Source organism: Cimex lectularius, unplaced genomic scaffold (genome assembly GCF_000648675.2).
Source record: "Cimex lectularius strain Harlan isolate CLEC.00 unplaced genomic scaffold, Clec_2.1 scaffold146, whole genome shotgun sequence".
Lineage (NCBI taxonomy): Eukaryota > Metazoa > Arthropoda > Insecta > Hemiptera > Cimicidae > Cimex > Cimex lectularius.
Window position 1 is genome coordinate 122,349 of NW_019392741.1, and position 20,055 is coordinate 142,403.

Sequence of the window (20,055 nt, forward strand, 5' to 3'; positions counted from 1 at the left end):
ACAGTTTTATATTATGCAGTACAATATTGGACTTTTTATTGTTTTGATTCATTAATAATTTATGTTAATTTTTCAAAAATTAAATGACTTTTGGCATTCTAGTGACATGTTTAAGCAATGATGATTGCGGAATCACTGAAGCTTGCATTGGGCTTACATGCCAACACCCTTGCGATGTTCACAATCCGTGTTCGCAAAATGCTGTGTGTATTAACACCAACCACGGTTGTGACTGTAAATGTGCCGAAGGTTTTTATGGGAACGGCTTTGTTGGCTGTGTACCCGGTAATTAAGAAAAATACTAGTAACAATTTTTTATCGATTGTAGGTAATCAGATCAGACAATTGATTTTCACTTTTATTTTATAGCTATGTCGCATAAAACTGTATGCCAGTACAATGAAGATTGCCCGCCAGAGAAATTATGCGATAGATTGAATAGAGTGTGCATAAACCCTTGTAAAGATGATCCATGTGGCGATAATGCCGAATGTGTGCCAAAAAATCATGGAACTGATTGCCAATGCCTACCAGGATTCTCCGGCAACCCCTATCTTTTCTGTACTCAAGGTACTTTTTTAGGATGGTAACTTTTGGAGAATCTCTCTTTAACGAAAATTATAAACAGTTTCAGGCTGTCATAGTGATAGTGAATGTGCTTCAAATGAAGCTTGCTTAAACGGAGCCTGTGGAAGCCCTTGCAACTGTGGTTCAAATGCAATTTGTGATGTTGTTAATCACCAGCCAACATGTAAATGTTTGCCTGGTTATGGAGGAAATGCTGTCGTTGGATGTACAGGTACAATTATTTATTTTTTCTAGTTGAACAGTGCATTTACTAAAATTTAAAAAAAAATGTTATAGGCCCCTTAAATCCATGTGATCCTAATCCATGTGGAGTAAATGCTCTTTGTGAAGTTGACGCTGGTGGACCAATATGCTACTGTCCGAAAGGAATGACAGGAAATCCATTTAAAAATTGCAGTAAGATTCAAATAAATTCATAAGTTTAGATGTAAAGATTCTTGAAATTAAATTTTATTTTGTAATTTCAGTACCTGAAGGTGATGAATGTTCACCGAATCCATGTGGTCCTCATTCAGGGTGCCGAGTTGTACAAGGCTCCCCAGTTTGCTTCTGCTTACCAGAATATGAAGGAAATCCCCCTACCCAACCCTGTTCATTACCAAGACACCCATGCAATCCATCTCCATGTGGTCCTAACACACAATGCTCCGTACTTGAAAATGGTTTTGCTAAGTGTACTTGTCTTCCTGGGTACCTTGAGAGTCCCAATACTATCCGAGGTTGTGTGGAGAGGAGAAACCCGTGTTTCCCCAATCCTTGCGGCATTGGAGCTTTGTGTGATAAAGATTCTAATCCTCCCTGTTATTGTCCTGAACCTCTAGTCGGGAATCCATATAGGACTTGTGCAGGTAATACTTATGACTTGCAATAATAATTATGAATATGTCATTTCATTCAATGTAATGTTTTTAGAACCAGTGAAAGCACTATGCAAGCCAGGTCCTTGTGGCCACAATGCTGATTGTTATATAACAGGAAATTCTGAGCAATGTTACTGTAAGCCTGGTTATATTGGAGATCCATATACTCTTTGTCAATTGGAACCAAAAAGCCCTTGTTTCCCGAGTCCTTGTGGACCTCATGCTTTGTGCACAGTAACTCCTCAAGGTCATCCAATGTGTCTTTGCCCTGATGGCATGGCTGGAGATCCTTTCTCCGGTTGCGGTGGACCCCAGTGCACCACCGATGATGATTGTCCTTTGGAATTGGCTTGTATAGGACACAGATGTCGTAACCCATGCCTTGGGTGTTGTGGATTTGGAGCATCATGTAAAGTGGAGAAACATCATCCCGTATGTACTTGTAACCATGGACTCACTGGAAACCCCTTTGTCAGATGTTATCAAGTGCTCAGTATGTCTTGGTATTAACAATAACATAATTTAGTGAATTAACTTTATTTGTTTTAAGGTATCGATGGTCCGAAAAACCCATGTTACCCATCACCCTGTGGCCTAAATACTGAATGCAGGGTTTCGAATGGAAGGCCAGTTTGTTCCTGTCTCCCGCATTACTTGGGAAATCCAAAAACAGGATGCCGACCTGAATGTGTTTTGAATTCAGATTGTGGGGACGATTCTGCATGCATCAATCAAATATGTGTAAATCCCTGCACAGCAAGTAACGTTTGTGGTCTGGGAGCAGTTTGTACCTGTAGAGATCACACACCTACCTGCTCTTGTCCTCCAAATTATATTGGTGACCCATTTGTCCAATGTATTCACAGACGTAAGTACTAAAAATGAAAATACATGTTGTGTAAGCTAAATAATTAACGTTCAGTTGATTGATTTAATCTTTTTTTTTTCAGCTGTGGTTGGCCCAAATGCAACTTTGCCTTGCAAGCCTTCTCCATGTGGGCCTGAAGCAATGTGCATGGTCTTTGGACAAGTAGCAATGTGTGATCCTTGTGGGTTACCTGAATCTCACTGGAATCCACAATGCCGACCTGAATGTTTAGCCGATTCTGATTGCCAGTTCAACCATGCTTGCATAAATTACAAATGTATTGACCCGTGTCCTGGTTCCTGTGGTGTGAATGCACAGTGTAGTTGTATCCACCACGTACCTATTTGCTCTTGTCCTCATGGAATGGTTGGAAATCCTTTTGAACACTGCACATTCCCTCTTCCAGGTAGAGTAAAAGTCAAATCTCAATTTTTAAATGTTTAACTTTACATGATAATTAATGTTATTTTTAGACTCTGAAAGCAAAGTGGATACCTGCCAACAGAGACATTGTGGTGCAAATGCAGTTTGCCAAGATCATTATGGTAGTACAGCATGTGTTTGTCTTCCCAATTTCTTCGGAAATCCTTATCTAGGATGTAGACCTGAATGTGTTATAAATTCGGATTGTGGGTATAACAAGGCATGTATAAACCAAAGATGTGTTGATCCTTGTTCAGGAGCATGTGGTGTACATGCATTATGCTCTTGTGTACATCATGTTCCTATTTGCCACTGCCCTGAACACCATACTGGAGACCCATTTGTTACTTGTTATCCAGTTAGTCCAGGTATTACTCATATCTAACCTCACATATTACAAAAATTCTAAGATTCATACATTCATTGATATTTTCAGATGCACCACCACAATTAGGCCATCCAGAAAATCCATGTGACCCATCACCATGTGGGCCTAACAGTCGATGCATAGTATCTCATCAAGGTTTTGCGACATGTTCTTGTTTGCCTGGATACAGGGGTGTACCACCTGTATGCCAGCCTGAGTGTTTAGTCAGTTCTGAATGCCAACCCGACAAGGCTTGTATCAATCAAAAGTGTGTAGATCCATGTCCTGGCACCTGCGGTATTGGAGCTCATTGTGTCGTCATCAACCATAATCCAATATGCAGTTGTCCTCCAGGCCATGTGGGTGATCCTTTTGTGAGCTGTCATCTCCAGCCAGGTATGACAACATTATTAATCATTTGGAAAGTCAAACCTTCAAATTGGTCCTGTCTCTAGCATATGAAGAGCCAAAATCACCAGGCAATCCTTGTGAGCCCAGCCCGTGTGGTCCTAATTCAATATGCTCTGTAAAGCAAGGACACCCTGTATGTTCTTGTAATGTGAATTACATTGGATCTCCTCCATTTTGCCGTCCCGAGTGTGTCATGAGTCAGGAGTGTCCTTCAAATAAAGCTTGCATCCAAGAGAAATGTCAAGACCCTTGCTCTCATAATTGCGGACTGAATGCTCAGTGTGATGTCGTTAATCACACTCCTTTCTGCAGTTGCCTCCCAGGTTATCAGGGAGATGCATTTATCAGCTGTACAAAAATACCTCTAAGTAAGAAACACAACTAAATCTTCTAAGTAAAGCTAAAAATAAAACTAATGCATGTTTTCTGTTGCTAGATGTCCTACCTGAAGTACCTAAAGACCCTTGCGAACTTTGGCCATGTGCAGAAAATGCTCAATGCACTAATCAAAATGGAAATGCAAGATGTACCTGTATTCCACCATACCTTGGCGACCCTTATAGTAGTGGATGTCGCCCTGAATGTCTGATGAATGCTGACTGTGCACAAAATCTTGCTTGTTTGTCAAGTCACTGTAGAGATCCTTGTCCGGGAGTATGTGGAAATAACGCTCTTTGTAGTGTTGTGAATCATGTTGCTGTTTGTTCTTGTCATCCTGGATATATTGGTGACCCTTTCCAATCTTGCCGTCCAAAGCCACAAGAACGTAAGTTTTCAAATTTAACAAGTTGATATCATAATAAAAATTCAATTATTTCAGCTGCCCGCCCGGTCAATCCTTGTGAGCCAAGCCCTTGTGGTGCTAACAGTGTATGCCGTGTTCAAGGAGGCACAGCTGTTTGCTCTTGCATCCAGGGATACATTGGGGCACCACCTTCTTGTCGACCTGAATGTGTGGCCAGTTCTGAATGTTCACAAAATCAAGCTTGTATCAACCAAAAGTGTACTGATCCATGCCCTGGAACGTGTGGATTGCATGCCAATTGCCAAGTAGTCAATCATAACCCAATTTGCAGCTGCCCACCCAATACAATTGGAGACCCATTTGTTCGATGTGTTCAAGAAGGTATGTTAAAAAATGAATTATATCTTATTACAATATATTTAGTTATTAATTTAAAAATGTTGGTAGGAATATTAGAAAAGATAAAAAGACATTAGAAATATTAAATAATTAATATCATAATACATATATTAAATTTAATTAGATTTCAATATACCTTCATGTACAACATTTGTATAATATTATTGATTTTCTTACATCTCTGCATACGTTCGTTTGTTATGCTGAATAAGTAAATTTACAAATGACATTTTCAGAACCAAGGGTACCAGTTGTTGCTGAAAATCCCTGTATGCCATCGCCATGTGGTGGGAATTCTGAGTGTAGAGTAGTCGAACACCGACCAGTCTGCTCCTGCCTTGCCGGAATGCTTGGGACTCCTCCAAACTGTCGTCCAGAGTGTCTTATTCATGCGGATTGTCCTACAAGATTGGCCTGCATTGGGTCAAAGTGCAAAGATCCTTGTGTCGGTTCATGTGGATTCAACGCACTTTGCAATGTGGTGAACCATCAACCGGTGTGCACCTGCCAGACTGGATACCAGGGAGATCCATTTTCAGGATGTTCAAAAGGTATTTCAGACACATTTTTGCTTATTATTTTCTTCATTGGTAAAAATCATGCTTCATAGTCAAGTAAGATATTTTCATAATTATGATTTATATAAATCATAGCTATACAAAAGAAAAGGCCAAAATCACCATGTACACCTTCACCTTGTGGGCCAAATACAGACTGTGTAACTAAGAAAGGCAAAAGCTCCTGCATCTGTAAAAAAAATTATTTTGGGGATCCTAATGTAGGCTGTCGTCCAGAATGTGTCCTCAATTCAGACTGTTCAATGAATTTAACTTGTAACAGCAATAATAAGTGTGTTGATCCTTGCATTGGTGCATGTGCACAAAATTCGACATGCAGGGTCATCAATAAGAGCCCGGTCTGCTTCTGCCATGATGGTTTCTCTGGGAACCCACAAGTTTCATGCATCTCTAAAATTACTTGTAAGCTTTACTAACTGTTTTCTTTTTCTCTCGTTCTTCTTTATTAACTTTTCATTTTATAATTTTTTTATCAATAACCTTAAATTATTTAATGACTTCTGTTAGCTGTAACTAAACCAAAGCGCCCTGAAACACCATGTTGGCCTAACCCGTGTGGACCGTTCAGCACCTGCAGAGCGGGTGGTGGATTTGCCATTTGTTCATGTCAAGTTGGATACATCGGAATACCTCCGACTTGTCGGCCAGAATGCCTTGCTAATTCAGATTGTCCAAATAATAAAGCCTGCATCCGAGAAAAGTGTAATGATCCTTGTCCTGGTACCTGTGCTCCAAATGCTATGTGTCTCGTCATCAACCATAATCCTGTATGTAGCTGCAACCCTGGCTACACAGGAGACCCATTATCTCGCTGTCTTAAACCTGATAGTAAGCATGTGCATGTTCTTTTATCTCTTACTATTATAATTATTTCTTTGAAATTTCTATCATTCATTTTTAACTTATTTGTTCATCATTTATTTGCCTTGAATTAATCTGTTTTAATAAATCATTTTAAAACATCTTCATCATTACTGAACTATACCAACTAAATCGAAATGATTTTGAAAAATTTTTGAATTAAATAGACAAGTTAAATTTATTATTAGTAATATTTTATCTTTGGCGATACTCTCATTTTTCAAAATCATTTCTAAAATACTTCCAAAATTAGTCTAATTTTTCATCATTATAAAATAAAAAAAATAATTTCATTATACAAATGCACGATAGTAATTGACGGTGTGTGGGAAAACTTGTAGAATGCGAAGACAGGGAGAGAGATGTTTGCAACCCTTCTCCTTGCGGGCCAAACTCTGTATGCAAACAGTTTGACAATCAGCCAGCCTGCAAATGCCTTCCTACCTTTCTTGGAACACCTCCTAATTGTAGGCCTGAATGTGCGACTAATTCCGATTGTCCGGGTAACATGGCATGCATCAAGCAAAAATGCTTAGACCCTTGTCAGGGTTCATGTGGTACAAATGCGAATTGTATTACTGTCAACCATTCACCACTTTGTACTTGCCCTGCCGGTTCGACTGGAGATCCCTTCAATGCCTGCACATTACAAAGTAAGACATCTTGAAAACGAAAGATGTTGCTTACTTATTCCCCCAATGTTTTCTTTATTATTAATTTAATTTGTGAAGACAGAACAAGAAAGGACATGATTTGAATGTATTTGGCCAAGGGTGAAAATGTATTGCATGATTTTTTTCTATATTTTATTGCATGCCAATTTTGTTTTGCATGATTTCAGTAGTTATCCAAGAAGTGGATATCACAGATCCTTGTAATCCTACTCCTTGCGGTAGTAATACTGCTTGTAGGAATCACAATGGTCTAGGATCTTGCAGTTGCCTTCCTGGCTACTTTGGTGATCCATATACAGGGTGTAGACCACAGTGTGTACTAAACACTGACTGCCCTTGGAATCAGTGCTGTCAAAACAACAAATGTACAGACCCTTGTGTAGGAGCATGTGGTTTGTATGCTGAGTGTAGAGTTGCACACCATACACCTTTTTGTAGCTGTTTGCCTGGATTTTATGGAAATCCTCTTGTCGCTTGTCACATAGTAGTGCATGAACCTAGTAAGATTTTTTTTATATATTTTAGAGTTCGTAAGAACTATTTGAAATAAGTGCATGTTGAAAAAATTATTATTTTTACTAGCTGTTGAAAAAAATCCTTGCCACCCATCACCGTGTGGACCGTATAGTGAATGCAAGGAAAATTCTGGGTATGGTGCATGTAGCTGTTTACCTGGTTATATTGGTGTTCCTCCATCGTGCAGACCAGAATGTGTTGTTAGCTCAGAATGTGCTTTAAATAGAGCATGTGTAAATCACAAGTGCGTCGATCCATGCCCAGGGACTTGCGGAATAAATGCGTTGTGTCAAGTAGTAAACCATAATGCTATTTGCACTTGTTCGCCAGGTTATAATGGTGATCCTTTTGTCAGATGCGTTTTAGATCAAAGTAAGTATGCACGATGCATGTAAGAAAATATGTAGATATGTATGTGTATAATGCATGTGGGATATTATAGAGCCTGCTGTGGCAGATGTAGTGACCCAGAATCCTTGTGTGCCAAATATATGTGGACCGAATTCATTGTGTAAAACTATAGGACAAACCCCAGTTTGTTCATGCTTAAGTAACTACATTGGACGGCCACCTAACTGTAGACCAGAATGTACAATTAATGCTGACTGTTCTGGCAACCAAGTTTGTCAAAACGAGAGATGTAAAAATCCTTGTCCATCTTCATGTGGTGTGCATGCGCTGTGCAGTGTTTCAAATCATGCACCTTTATGCTCTTGTTTGCCTGGTTACAATGGTGACCCATATATAGAATGTTCACCAATCATTCAATGTAAGCAACATCTCACTTTTCTTTAATTCTTCTTTCTTTTTTATATATTTCTTTCTTTTTCACATTTCTTTTTTCTGGCTAACTGCAATAAAGACTTCTTGAGTTAATTTTCACTGAGGGTATTTTTGACTCTAAGTATTTATTGTTTAGGCCAGATGTATCTTATTTATGCCTTTCTCAGCTCACTTTTTTTTTTTTTTTTTTCATTCTTCCAACTCTTGTAGCTGTACAACCTGAAGCACCAAGGAATCCTTGTAATCCTTCTCCATGTGGTCCAAATGCAGTTTGCAAAGAGCGTAATGGTGCTGGCTCTTGTCTATGTCTTCCTGAATATTCTGGTGATCCTTACACAGGTTGTCGACCAGAATGTGTTCTTAATACTGATTGTCCCAGAGATAAGGCATGTACAAATAATAAATGTCGAGACCCATGCCCTGGGATGTGTGGTCTCAATGCAGAATGTAGAGTTGTTAATCATGCTCCATCATGTACATGCCTTCCTGGATATACTGGTAATCCTCTTTCATCTTGTCAACTACCACCACCACCACCACGTAAGCTGATAATTTCCCCCACATATTAATTATTATAATTTCACTTATTCATTTTTTTCTCTTCAAAACAAAACCAGCTGTTCAAAAACCAAAAAATCCTTGTGTACCTTCACCTTGTGGACCGTATAGTGTATGCAAAGTGACTGATAATCATGCAGTCTGCTCATGCCAAGCCAATTATGTTGGCTCTCCGCCAGCATGCCGGCCAGAATGTATGATTAGTGCAGACTGTGCCCAAGATAAAGCTTGTTTAAATCAAAAATGTGCTGATCCTTGCCCTGGAACATGTGGTCTTAATGCACGATGCCAAGTAGTTAATCACAATCCAATATGTAGTTGTCCAACAGGTTTTCAAGGAGACCCGTTTGTAAGGTGTCTCAAAGAAGAAAGTAAGTTAAATCACTTTAAAATATAATAAACAAAATTAGTTGAGCAATTTAAGAAAAACGAAAAACCTTATGACCTTTAGAACCACCTGCTGTAAGACCTAGTGGAAATCCTTGTGTCCCTTCACCATGTGGCCCTAATTCACAATGTAGACCGGTTGGAAATACTCCAGCATGCTCATGTTCTCCAAATTATATTGGAAGACCACCAAACTGTCGTCCAGAATGTACTATTAATGCCGAATGTGCTGGAAACTTGGCATGTCAAAATGAAAGATGTAGAGATCCTTGTCCAGGATCGTGTGGACCTCAAGCCACATGCAGAGTAGTTAAACATAATCCACAATGCTCATGCCTTCCGGGATACACTGGTGATCCATTCGCTGGGTGTTCTTTAATTCAACAAAGTAAGCTTTCTCTTTCATTCTTTCTTTTACTTTACTCTACTTTCATTTTTCTTACACTTCCTTCTTCTTTTTCACTTTTCAGTTGCACCTACTGAGGGTCCTAGAATGCCTTGTAATCCTTCCCCTTGTGGTGCAAATGCCATATGTAAAGAAAAGAATGGTGCTGGATCTTGCGTTTGCCTTCCTGAATATTTTGGTGATCCTTATACTGGATGTAGGCCGGAATGTGTTGTGAACACAGATTGTGATCGAAATAAAGCCTGCATGAACAATAAATGTAAAGATCCATGTCCTGGTACATGTGGACTAAATGCTGAATGTGTTGTTGTAAATCATGCTCCATCATGTACTTGCCTGCCTGGTTTCACTGGAGACCCCATTGCTGCATGCCGACGTCCTCCAAGTAAGATCATCATACTTCACATTCCCTAGAATATTTAAAATATGAAACTGACAATGAATTTAGTTTTTATGAAAATAGTATTTAGTGTATAAACTCATTTTTCTTCTTTAGCTGAAACTGAAAAGCCCAAAAATCCTTGTCAACCATCTCCATGTGGGCCATTCAGTGTTTGCAGAGTAACTGACAATCATGCTGTATGCTCTTGTCAGCCAAATTGTATCGGTACTCCTCCTGCATGTCGACCTGAATGTATGATTAGTACAGACTGTGCCCAAGATAAGGCTTGTTTGAATCAAAAATGTGCAGACCCTTGCCCTGGAACATGTGGTCTTAATGCACGTTGTCAAGTTGTCAATCATAACCCAATCTGTAGTTGCCCATCGGGCTTCCAGGGAGATCCATTTGTGAGATGTTTGAAGCAAGAAAGTAAGATTCTTGAATTCTTATTATAACTTTACTAATTTCATGGTCCGCTTGACCAATTAATATATTACAATTAATTAAGTTTTTTTTAGTTGAGATAAAAAAGTCAATGGCACGAGCTGGATTTGAACCCACGATTTTTGGCTAGATACACCGCTGCTCTACCACTTGAGCTATCGTGACCTCGATCCACTCGGACACTAACTTCCCATCTCAACCCCACGAGGTCACGATAGCTCAAGTGGTAAAGCAGCGGCGTATCTAGCCGAAGATCGTGGGTTCGAATCCCACTCGTGCCATTGACTTCTTTATCTCAACTAAAAAACCTTAATTAATTGTAATCTTATTATAACATTAATATTAAACATAAATGCATATAATGTTAGTTCAATAACCTACATACTATAAACATTAACTAGGAAATTTCTTTCAGCACGGCCTGTTACACCACCACCAAGTACTAACCCTTGTGTTCCTTCACCTTGTGGTCCAAACTCTCAATGTAGGCCAGTTGGAAATACCCCAGCCTGTTCTTGTTCCCCAAATTACATAGGAAGGCCACCAAATTGCCGTCCTGAATGTACGATAAATGCTGAGTGCTCAGGAAACTTGGCTTGTCAAAATGAGCGATGTCGAGACCCCTGTCCTGGGTCTTGTGGGCCACAAGCTACTTGTGTAGTAGTTAAACACAACCCTCAATGCTCCTGCCTTCCTGGTTATACAGGTGATCCCTTTGCAGGCTGTTCACTTGTCCAACAGAGTAAGCTCTTCTCTCTTCTTTCACACTTTACTATAATCTTTAATGTATCTTTCACTTTCTTTCTATTTTCTTATCTTTATTTCACACTTCTTTTATGTTTCCAGTTGCCCCTACAGAAGGGCCTCGAATGCCCTGCAATCCATCACCTTGTGGGGCTAATGCTGTATGTAAAGAAAGAAATGGTGCTGGGTCATGTGCTTGTCTTCCAGAATATTTTGGAGACCCTTACACTGGCTGTAGGCCTGAATGTGTTGTTAATTCAGACTGCGATAGAAACAAAGCCTGTATGAATAATAAATGTAGAGACCCTTGTCCTGGAACTTGTGGTTTAAATGCGGAATGTAATGTAGTGAATCATGCTCCAACCTGCAATTGCCTACCGGGCTTTGTAGGGGATCCAATCACTGCTTGTCGCCAACCGCCTGCAAGTAAGATGAATAAAGTGCAACTGATCATTATAGTATCACATTTAATACATTGTTAAATTTCTATTATTAAATTAGAGCCAGAAGTACCTCAAAACCCATGTCAACCGTCTCCCTGTGGACCTTATAGTGTATGTAGAGTAGTAGACAGCCATGCTGTATGTTCTTGTCAGCAAAATTATGTTGGTTCGCCACCAGCTTGCAAGCCAGAATGCATGGTCAGTTCAGAATGTGCTCAAGACAAGGCTTGTTTAAATCAAAAATGTGCAGACCCATGCCCAGGCACCTGTGGGCTAAATGCCCGGTGTCAAGTGGTTAATCATAACCCGATTTGTAGCTGTCCCACTGGATTCCAGGGTGATCCATTTGTTCGTTGTCTTAAAGAAGAAAGTAAGCTACAATTTACAATTGTTTGTAATTATACTTTACATTTTTTAAATATTGTTTTTAATTTATGAAAATGAAGAACGTCCAGTGTCTCCACCCAGTGGAAACCCTTGTGTTCCGTCACCTTGTGGACCAAATTCTCAATGTAGGCCAGTTGGTGCCACACCTGCATGCTCATGTTCACCTAACTACATTGGAAGGCCTCCTAATTGCCGTCCAGAATGTACCATTAATTCAGAATGTCCAGGGACAATGGCTTGCCAAAATGAACGATGCCGAGATCCTTGTCCTGGATCATGTGGACCGCAAGCCACATGTCAAGTTGTAAAACATAATCCTCAATGTTCATGCCTACCACAGTTTACAGGAGACCCTTTCTCTGGGTGTTCTCCTGTTCAACAGAGTAAGCCTTCACTTCTATCTCTTTTTTCTAACTTTTTTCTTTCTTTAATCTCTTCTTTTCCTTCTTACTTTCATTTTCAGTTGCACCAACAGAGGGACCTAAAATGCCTTGTAATCCTTCCCCTTGTGGAGCAAATGCCATATGCAAAGAACGCAATGGTGCTGGATCGTGTATATGCTTACCTGAATACTTCGGTGATCCTTACACTGGCTGCAGGCCAGAATGTGTAATTAATACAGATTGTGATAGAAGCCGAGCATGTGTAAATAACAAGTGTAAAGATCCATGCCCTGGAACATGTGGGCTAAATGCAGAATGTAGAGTCGTTAATCATGCTCCTTCATGTAGTTGTATTCCCGGTTATTCAGGCAATCCTCTTTCTTCTTGCACTCTTATACAATCTGGTAAACTATCCTCTATTCTTTTCTAATATTTCATTTTAATGTCTCTTTTAAAAATTATAATACTCTTTATCAGAAGCCGTTGAGCCCGTAAATCCATGTGTGCCTTCACCTTGCGGACCTAACAGCATTTGTAAAGAAGTAAGAGATCATGCTGTATGCACCTGCCAACCGAATTTTGTTGGTTCACCACCATCATGTAGGCCAGAGTGTGTTGTTAGCTCAGAATGTGCCCAAGACAAGGCTTGTGTCAATCAAAAATGTACTGATCCTTGTCCTGGAACATGTGGGTTAAATGCACGTTGTCAGGTGGTCAATCATAATCCAATCTGCAGTTGTTCACCTGGTTTCACTGGTGATCCTTTTACTAGGTGCCTCAAGGTGGAAAGTAAGAAATCCTTTCTATAAATGAGGTTCAAATTATCTTCTAAACTGTTGAAAATAGACAATACTCATATTTTTAAAGTTAATTGTAAATTGAATTTAAATATTTGTTGCCTGTAGTTTCATAATTTTGCACGGCCTATTTTCAATAGTTAACCTTACTTGTAAAATATTGAACTTCATCACTGATTCTATCTCTTTTTCTATATTTCTTTTCTCTTCATATTCTCTTCTTTTTCTACAGTTTCTACAACTCCTGCACCACCTACCAATCCATGTGTACCTTCACCTTGTGGTCCCAACTCCCAGTGTCGAGCAGTCGGAACAACACCAGCTTGTTCTTGTATGCCTAACTACATTGGGAACCCACCTAATTGTAGGCCAGAATGTACAATTAATGCGGAGTGTGCCAGTAACTTGGCTTGTCAAAATGAAAGGTGTTCTGACCCTTGTCCTGGTTCATGTGGCCTCCAGGCCGAATGTAGAGTAATAAATCATAACGCAGTTTGTACATGCCCATCTGGGTTTATTGGGGATGCAAGCATTGCCTGCCAACCGGCACCAATAGCAAGTAGGTCATAAGAGGATATTTGAAGGAGACTGGAAATTGCAGAAATTCATCTCAATTACAATATGTTAACTTGTCCTTTTTTTTTATTCCCAGCTACTGAGAGAACTCCCGAAAGAGTGGATCCTTGTTTCCCATCTCCGTGTGGTGCCAATGCAGAATGTCAGAATAGAAATGGCGTCGGAGCGTGCACCTGCCTAGCAGGCTTTCAAGGAGATCCATACGCTGGCTGCAGGAGAGAGTGCGAATCAAATCCTGATTGTGTCACAGCTCTCGCTTGTATTGGCTTTAAATGCGTCGACCCTTGTCCAGGAACATGTGGAACTGGAGCTGACTGCACTGTAGCAAATCATATTCCTGTTTGTTCATGTCCAGCTGGTTTTACAGGAGACCCATTCTTTTCTTGCCGTCAGGCCGCACCAACAGGTAATGTGAAATGTACCAAATTTGAATATAAAATATATTAGAAAAGTTTAATTAAACTTTTTTATAACTCAAATTTAAAAGTTCTTTAGATATGTGATTAAATATTATTTTCCAGCTCCTACACCATCACAAGATCCATGTCTTCCATCTCCTTGTGGACCTAATAGCCAGTGTAGAACTGTGAATCAACAAGCAGTTTGTTCGTGTATGCCAAATTATGTTGGTCATCCACCAACGTGCAGACCTGAATGTGTAGTAAGCTCTGAATGTCCATTGGATAGAGCCTGCATCAATCAAAAATGTGCTGATCCTTGTCCAAACACCTGTGGCTTGCGTGCCCAGTGTACTACAAAAAATCACAATCCAATTTGTGCATGTCCTCAAGGATATACTGGAGATCCGTTTACACAATGCCAGCTTATCCGTAAGAAATTGTTTTCTTTATCAAATTAATTTTATTAAATTTACTTATTAATTTTTTGTTCTTTTCATAGTTTTTGTTATTTTTACCTAGTAGTGTTTATCATTTTTATTTTATAGCTGCAGCTCCTATACCTCCACCAACACCAGAACCTGTGACATGTGTTCCTTCACCTTGTGGTCCAAATTCACAATGTTTGGTTGTTGGCAATCAGGCTGCATGTTCATGCTTGCCTAATTACATTGGCTCTCCACCTACCTGCCGGCCAGAATGTGTCTTGAGCTCAGAATGTCCTAGTCAGTCAGCTTGTATAAATCAAAAATGTACAGATCCTTGTCCAGGTTCTTGTGGAGCAAATGCAAACTGCAAGGTTGTTAACCACATTCCTATCTGCTCTTGTGATGCTGGATATACAGGAGATCCATTTACCTTCTGTACACTAGAACCTCCAAGTATGACAATTTGATATTCAATTTCTTTTTATGATGTTATTACAAATTAATACAATTATTTTCTTTTTAAAGCTACAGTCAGACCACCGCTAGCTACTGATCCATGCAACCCATCTCCCTGTGGGCCTAATGCCCAGTGTCAAGCTGGGGTATGTGAGTGTAACCCTGAATACAGTGGAAATCCGTACGAAGCCTGCAGACCGGAATGTGTTTTAAATTCAGAATGTCCAAGAGATAAAACATGCATTAGAAATAAATGTAGAGATCCATGTCCTGGCACATGTGGACAGAATGCTCAGTGCGATGTTATCAACCATATCCCAACTTGTTCATGTCCTCAGTCATTCACAGGAGATCCTTTCTCACATTGCAGACCGATTCCTCAAGGTAAATCTCTTAAATATACTATTTATAACAGATTTGTGATGGTGGTTATGAATTTTTCAGCACCGCCCACGCCTTCGGATCCTTGCAATCCTTCACCATGTGGACCTAACAGTCGGTGTCAAGCACCAAACAATGTTGCCGTTTGTTCGTGTCTGACAGGATACATTGGTGCTCCACCTTCATGCAGGCCAGAATGTGTTTTAAGCTCAGAGTGTTCTTTAACTCAGGCCTGTGTTAACAATAAATGTACTGATCCGTGTTTGGGATCCTGTGGCTTGAATGCAAGATGTCAGGTCATAAATCACAGCCCAATATGCTCATGCCCTCAAGGACAGACAGGAGATCCTTTTAGGAGCTGTTATCCGAGTAAGTAAATTAAACTTGTGATGTTTATTTACTATTGACTCAGATCTATCATTTACAACGGTTTTTAAATATTAAAATCATCTGTTTAATCCTATCTAGTACCAGCAGCACCAATTGAACCACCAGAAACACGAGATCCCTGTCAGCCATCTCCTTGTGGACCAAATTCGCAGTGTATAGTTTCATCTAATAAACAACCATCTTGTTCCTGTTTACCTAATTACATTGGATCACCACCAAATTGTAGACCAGAGTGTGTTATAAATCCTGATTGCCCAAGCACCCAAGCTTGCGTGAATAGCAAATGTTCAGATCCTTGTCCAGGAACATGTGGAATTAATGCACAGTGTAATGTCATTAGTCATGCTGTGACATGCACGTGCCTCCCAGGTTTTGTTGGAAATGCTTTCGTACAGTGTGTTGAGCAAAAGGGTAAGTTTGATTATGCGATTTCTAACTTGATTAAATTTCTGTGAAATATTTCAATCACCGTTTTGCTTTTAGAAGAAATAACTAACCCATGCGAACCCTCACCATGCGGGCAGAATGCCGTGTGCAATCAGCGTAATGGAGCTGGTTCGTGTTCATGCATCCAGGATTACACAGGTAATCCGTATGAAGGATGCAGGCCGGAATGTGTGCTCAGCTCAGACTGTCCAACTGATAAAGCATGTGTCAGAAACAAATGTCAAGACCCATGTCCTGGTGTTTGTGGGCAGAATGCTCAGTGTTCTGTCATCAACCACATTCCTACTTGCAACTGTTTGCCTGGATATGTTGGTAACCCTTTCACCAGCTGCACCCTACCTCTTCAGGAACCAAGTACATATAATTACTTACATACAGACATTTAAAGTATTTTTCTGGTCTTAACTTTTGTATAATTTTAGTCACCAAACCAACAGTAAGCAACCCTTGTGCTCCAAATCCTTGTGGGCCAAATAGCGAATGTAGAACTGTAAATGGTCAAGCTGTTTGCTCTTGCGCTAGAGACTTTATGGGTTCACCACCAAACTGCAGACCGGAATGTGTTGTTAATTCTGAATGTCCAACAAATCGTGCTTGTTATAAGCAAAAATGCAATGATCCTTGCCCAGGCACATGTGGTCTCAATGCAAGATGTCAAGTAATTAACCACAATCCAATATGTAGTTGCCCAGCCGGTCAGACAGGAGACCCTTTCAGCAGATGTTATCCTATACCTGGTATGTATATATAATAAAAACAAATTAAACAATGTGTTAGAAAAAAATCCTCAACGATAAAAAATGCTTTTTAGCATCTCCAGTTGAAGTAAAACCATCAAGGCCAACCAATCCTTGTGTTCCATCTCCATGCGGTCCAAATTCTGAGTGTCAAGTGACTTCAGGGAATCAAGCTGCATGTTCTTGCCGGCAAAATTATATCGGCTCTCCACCCAACTGCAGGCCTGAATGTGTAGTAAATACAGACTGTCCTCCTACTCAAGCTTGTATTACTGAAAAATGTAGAGATCCATGTGAAGGTTCATGTGGTTTGAATGCTCAATGTAGAGTTCAAAACCACATTCCTACTTGCAGCTGTTCTCCTGGATTCACTGGCGATCCTTTCACCCAATGTTCTCAAATCATTGGTAAGTAATAATAATTATTTATTATAGGCAAATATATGATTTAATAAATTTTACAGCCGAAGCTCCTCCAGTCGCAAAAGATCCTTGCAACCCTTCACCATGCGGTGCAAATGCAGTTTGCAATAATGGCGTTTGCACCTGTCTCCCTGATTACTTTGGAGACCCTTACAGCCAATGCAGGCCGGAATGCACAATGAATTCAGACTGTCCACGAAACAAAGCTTGTAGTAACCAACATTGCATAAACCCTTGCCCGGGTACCTGTGGTCAGGGTGCAACTTGTGACGTAATCAATCATATTCCAATCTGTTCCTGCCCTCCTTCAACCACTGGTGATCCATTTGTGTCCTGTCGTCAGAAGGCACCTGGTTAGAAATTTAAACAATAACTTTCTCACCATATATACATGGAGATATGTTTTGACCGTTGATTATTTTCAGAAGCGCCAAGGGATCCTTGTAGGCCATCCCCTTGTGGTCCAAACAGTTTGTGCAGAGTTTCTGATGGTCATGCCGTTTGCACTTGCCAACCAAATTTCGTGGGATCTCCTCCTCAATGTCGACCGGAATGTGTAGTATCAGCCGAGTGCCCACTCACACAAGCATGTTTGAACAGTAAATGCAGAGATCCTTGCCCTGGAACATGTGGACTGAATGCTAGATGTTCTGTAGTAAATCACAACCCAATTTGTAGCTGTCCAGCGGGACAAACTGGAGATCCATTCCGACAATGCTTTACCTTACCTGGTATGTATATTTTCAATAAATGATAATTTGTTAAGTTAATTTAAGACAAATTCAAATATTTTTGTATTCCAGAACCGCCAAGACCTGTCGACCCTGTTGATCCTTGCCGCCCATCACCGTGTGGACCGAACTCTCAGTGCCAAGTCAGAGGGGAAAGTCCGGCGTGTTCTTGTTCCCAAAACTATATTGGCATCCCACCTAACTGCAGGCCGGAGTGCACAATAAGCCCCGAGTGTTCACCAAACCAGGCGTGCTTGAATCAGAAATGTGCTGATCCATGCCCTGGCTCGTGCGGTGCCAACGCCAAGTGCACGGTAGTCAATCATACGCCTGTTTGCTCATGCAATGTAGGCTACACTGGAGATCCATTCACTTCCTGCAACCTCCTACAAGGTAGGAATGACTTCTTATTATCACTGCATGATTGCATCTTGAAACCGAATGATGTAGTAAAGTAAGAAATGTCACAGAATTTATTCCAAATGAAAATTATATTTAAAGACAAACTCATTTTAAAACATTAGTGTTAATATTAGACTTTAATGAAAAGACTTTTTTCAAAATGTTAGTTTAAAAAGATTTGTGGTGCCCGTAACTGTTTAGACATTGATCCAGTGCTCATCACTGTAAGGTAAAGGTCCCAGGTTTGAATCCAGCGTCCCGAAAGCTTTGAACCCAATATACTTATGAATGGACTTTTTTTCTTCTTTTTTTTTTTTTCAAAAACATTGGCACCCCGAGGGTTCAGACAACCTTGTAATTGAAATACCTTCATTATTAATAATAATAATAATATAAAATTAAAATTTCAATCAAGCTTTTGTATGAAATACAAAATGGACATTAAGTTATATAATATATATTACAATTAATTAAGGTTTTTAGTTGAGATAAAAAAGTCAATGGTGCGGTTGAGATGGAAAGTTAGTGTCTGAGTGGATCAAGGTCACGATAGCTCAAGTGGTAGAGCAGCGGCGTATCTAGCCGAAGATCGTGGGTTCGAATCCCGCCCGTGCCATTGACTTTTTTATCTCAACTAAAAACCTTAATTAATTGTAATATATTAATTGATCAAGCGTACCACGAAATTAGTGAAAATAATATATATTGTCTATTTATGACTTTTTTATTACAAATATTTGAATTGTATCAAAATCATTTATAAATGTTTGCACCATAAAAAAGAAGTCTGACAAAAAATTCTGTGACATTACCAAATATTGCATGTGCATGTTTCCAGGCCACAACCTCTCCCTAGATGCTTTAATCAAGTTGTTCTGATTTTTTACTCTTATAAGGCAAATAGTAGTTTCAGAATGTTTAAACAAAATAGTAAGGCATTTCTAGTTCTTTAAATACTACGCTCCAACAAAATGTCACTTTGACTGGATTTTTGTATGCTTTCAAAGGGCAGTTTAAATTAGGTAGATTTTCTTTATATATCTTTTTAATAGACTAGGCCATCTTCTCTGAACAACTTTTTTACAGTCCCTAATGATTGAATATTTATAGCGTAAACATAAAATTCCATGAAAAAATGTGAATTGATCCCATGACATGAAAGAATTACCAGCAAACACTCTTGAAAAAGACAAATTTGGTTTTGGATTTGCATAACCTCAAATCTGCACAATGAACCTATCGAGCACTGGCAATTCTAGCTCTTGCAATTTTAAAATGAATTGCCAGCAGGCCTCAAGAATCACCCACCCCGGGTGAAGGCAGTTCAGAGGCAGACCTCGGTCTTATCCATTCAGCCACCGGGGATGGGCTCCGGATGCTGTCAATTCACCATCCGACCAGTTCCAAACCAGTTCACACTTATATTCATTCTTAAATACATTCTCTCCTATTTACATACCGTTCATTCAATTAGGACGGGGGAGTACTCGATTACCTCTACCCATATTATGCAACTGACCTAATGGAGGGTCGATTGATCTTAACACACGCTAGGTACTCAAAGCTATCAGTACTATATACAAAAAAATAACCCTGTTTCTTCCAAAAATCGGAACAGGGGACCCAGATACTCGCAGTTGTGCTCAAACACAATTCATATCAGGTGACATTTGCACATGCTCT

The 20,055-nt window shown here is 39.8% G+C and overlaps 1 protein-coding gene across 1 annotated transcript in view; it reads left to right on the top strand.

Moving 5' to 3' along the window:
- The window catches only part of LOC106669909, a 153,882-nt gene that overhangs the window by 106,309 nt on the left and 27,518 nt on the right, over window positions 1-20,055 (top strand). The window contains 40 exon segments of the mRNA XM_024227096.1: window positions 103-285; window positions 370-570; window positions 629-799; window positions 865-984; window positions 1,056-1,436; window positions 1,501-1,941; window positions 1,999-2,316; window positions 2,399-2,722; window positions 2,790-3,107; window positions 3,176-3,502; window positions 3,562-3,885; window positions 3,954-4,283; window positions 4,338-4,643; window positions 4,898-5,212; window positions 6,942-7,274; window positions 7,357-7,662; window positions 7,733-8,059; window positions 8,284-8,613; window positions 8,691-9,002; window positions 9,083-9,406; window positions 9,489-9,809; window positions 9,921-10,235; window positions 10,666-10,992; window positions 11,097-11,807; window positions 11,884-12,207; window positions 12,288-12,611; window positions 12,685-12,996; window positions 13,237-13,563; window positions 13,657-13,986; window positions 14,102-14,410; window positions 14,527-14,859; window positions 14,932-15,246; window positions 15,307-15,612; window positions 15,712-16,044; window positions 16,117-16,434; window positions 16,503-16,817; window positions 16,892-17,224; window positions 17,281-17,592; window positions 17,665-17,970; window positions 18,043-18,363. Of these exon segments, the coding sequence (XP_024082864.1) occupies window positions 103-285; window positions 370-570; window positions 629-799; window positions 865-984; window positions 1,056-1,436; window positions 1,501-1,941; window positions 1,999-2,316; window positions 2,399-2,722; window positions 2,790-3,107; window positions 3,176-3,502; window positions 3,562-3,885; window positions 3,954-4,283; window positions 4,338-4,643; window positions 4,898-5,212; window positions 6,942-7,274; window positions 7,357-7,662; window positions 7,733-8,059; window positions 8,284-8,613; window positions 8,691-9,002; window positions 9,083-9,406; window positions 9,489-9,809; window positions 9,921-10,235; window positions 10,666-10,992; window positions 11,097-11,807; window positions 11,884-12,207; window positions 12,288-12,611; window positions 12,685-12,996; window positions 13,237-13,563; window positions 13,657-13,986; window positions 14,102-14,410; window positions 14,527-14,859; window positions 14,932-15,246; window positions 15,307-15,612; window positions 15,712-16,044; window positions 16,117-16,434; window positions 16,503-16,817; window positions 16,892-17,224; window positions 17,281-17,592; window positions 17,665-17,970; window positions 18,043-18,363 (12,783 nt within the window).